The sequence below is a fragment of the Enhydra lutris genome, unplaced genomic scaffold (assembly GCF_002288905.1).
Source record: "Enhydra lutris kenyoni isolate GAN:26980312 unplaced genomic scaffold, ASM228890v2 scaffoldscaffold5, whole genome shotgun sequence".
Taxonomy (NCBI): domain Eukaryota; kingdom Metazoa; phylum Chordata; class Mammalia; order Carnivora; family Mustelidae; genus Enhydra; species Enhydra lutris.
Window position 1 is genome coordinate 429,015 of NW_019154089.1, and position 1,677 is coordinate 430,691.

At 44.5% G+C, this 1,677-nt stretch overlaps 1 protein-coding gene across 1 annotated transcript in view; it reads right to left on the reverse strand.

Annotated features, from left to right (window-relative positions):
* The window catches only part of LOC111141053 (protocadherin alpha-1-like), a 30,035-nt gene extending 28,590 nt beyond the window's left edge, over positions 1-1,445 (reverse strand). The window contains exon 1 of the mRNA XM_022493383.1: positions 1-1,445. Coding sequence (XP_022349091.1) covers positions 1-1,265 — 1,265 coding nt within the window. The 5' untranslated portion in view covers positions 1,266-1,445.
* Between the last annotated feature and the right edge of the window lie 232 nt (positions 1,446-1,677).

Below are 1,677 nucleotides of genomic sequence, written 5' to 3' on the forward strand. Positions count from 1 at the left end.
TCATAGTTCGACACGCTCTCGCGATCCAAGGCGCTGTCCAGCACCAGTGAATAGTAGTTCTTGAAGGTGGACACCAGCTTGAATGGGATAGGAGGCATCAGAGAGCAGGTCACCTGCCCGTAGACACCAGAGTCACGGTCGGACACGGAGACAAAGGCGATGACGGTGCCTAGTGGAGAGTCCTCTCGGACCGGCAAAGACAGAGGTGTGATTGCCAGTTGTGGAGCATTGTCATTTACATCCAGCACTTTCACTAAAACTTTGCAGTGATTCGACATTGGAGGATTTCCTTTATCAACTGCTTTTACCTGAATTTCATAGGATTTCGTTTCTTCATAATCCAGTCTACCAATTAGTCTAATTTCTCCTGAGCTGGAATCAATTTTGAAGTTTTTTTGAATGTTTAGAGGAACATCACTGCCAAAGGAAAAAACAATTTCGCCATTTACACCTTCATCGACATCAGAGGCATTTAATGTAGTCACTAATGTTCCATTTGCTGTACTCTCTAATAAATGGACTCTGTACCCAGCCTGGGCAAACAATGGGGCATTATCATTAACATCCAGCACTGTGATCAGCAGCTGAACTGTACCTTCCAGCTCTGGCTTGCCCCCATCAGTGGCTGTCAATAATAAATGAAGTTCTGGTGTTTCTTCTCTATCCAAAGACTTCCTCAATTCAAGTGAAAGTGACTTACTGAGTTCATCACTTGCCTGTACATCCAAAGAGAAATAATCACTGGGGCTGAGGGTGTAAGTTAAAAGAGCGTTGGTACCAATGTCTTCATCAGCAGCGCCCTCTATCGGGAAACGTGAATCCACCAGTCTAGATTCAGGAATAAAAAACCTTTGTTCTCTTGCTCTGAAAACCGGTGGGTTATCATTAATGTCCTTCACCTCCACCACCACATGGAAAACCTGCAGCGGCTTGTCCACGATCACCTCCAGGTGGATGCTACACTCCAGATTCTGCCCGCACAGCTCTTCCCGGTCGATCCGAGAATTCACAAACAAAATGCCATTCTGCAGATTTACCTCCAGAAGGTCCCCGTGGCCTTTGGACGCCACCCGGAACAGGCGTGGCACCAGCTCCGTCAGCTCCAGCCCCAAATCCTGGGCGATGCGGCCCACGAAGGTGCCGTGTTTGGCCTCCTCCGGGACCGAATAGTGGACCTGACCACTTCCAGTCTTCCAGGCTGCGAGGAGCAGAACGCAGAGCAGCAAACGCAGGGTTCCCTTGCCTTCTTGCCTGGGAAACAGCATCGCAAAACCACTACAAATTTGGTACCTCTCACTCACTTCAAAGTCATACTCTCTTTACTTTATATCTAGAATAATATATCTCCCGGCCGTTTTTGTCTTCTCTCAGGCTGTGACAAAATGGAGCTTTCCTCTTTAGTTTTTGACAAGACTTTGTGGTATACAGCGACATCATGTGGCTAATGGTGTGGATTTTAGATTCATTCATTGATTTCCAAATGTCTATATATTCATTTGCAATTTACTCAATGCAATCATTTTCAATTATGTCTTTTAAAGAGTGGTACAGTTCAAATCTCATTTATTCTTAAAATGAAGCAAATTCGGAATTTGGAACTTTTAAAAATACCAGTAAATTTAGACAATACTGTTAATATTTTAATGTGCAAGGTACTTTAATGTGGTATAAATTTCC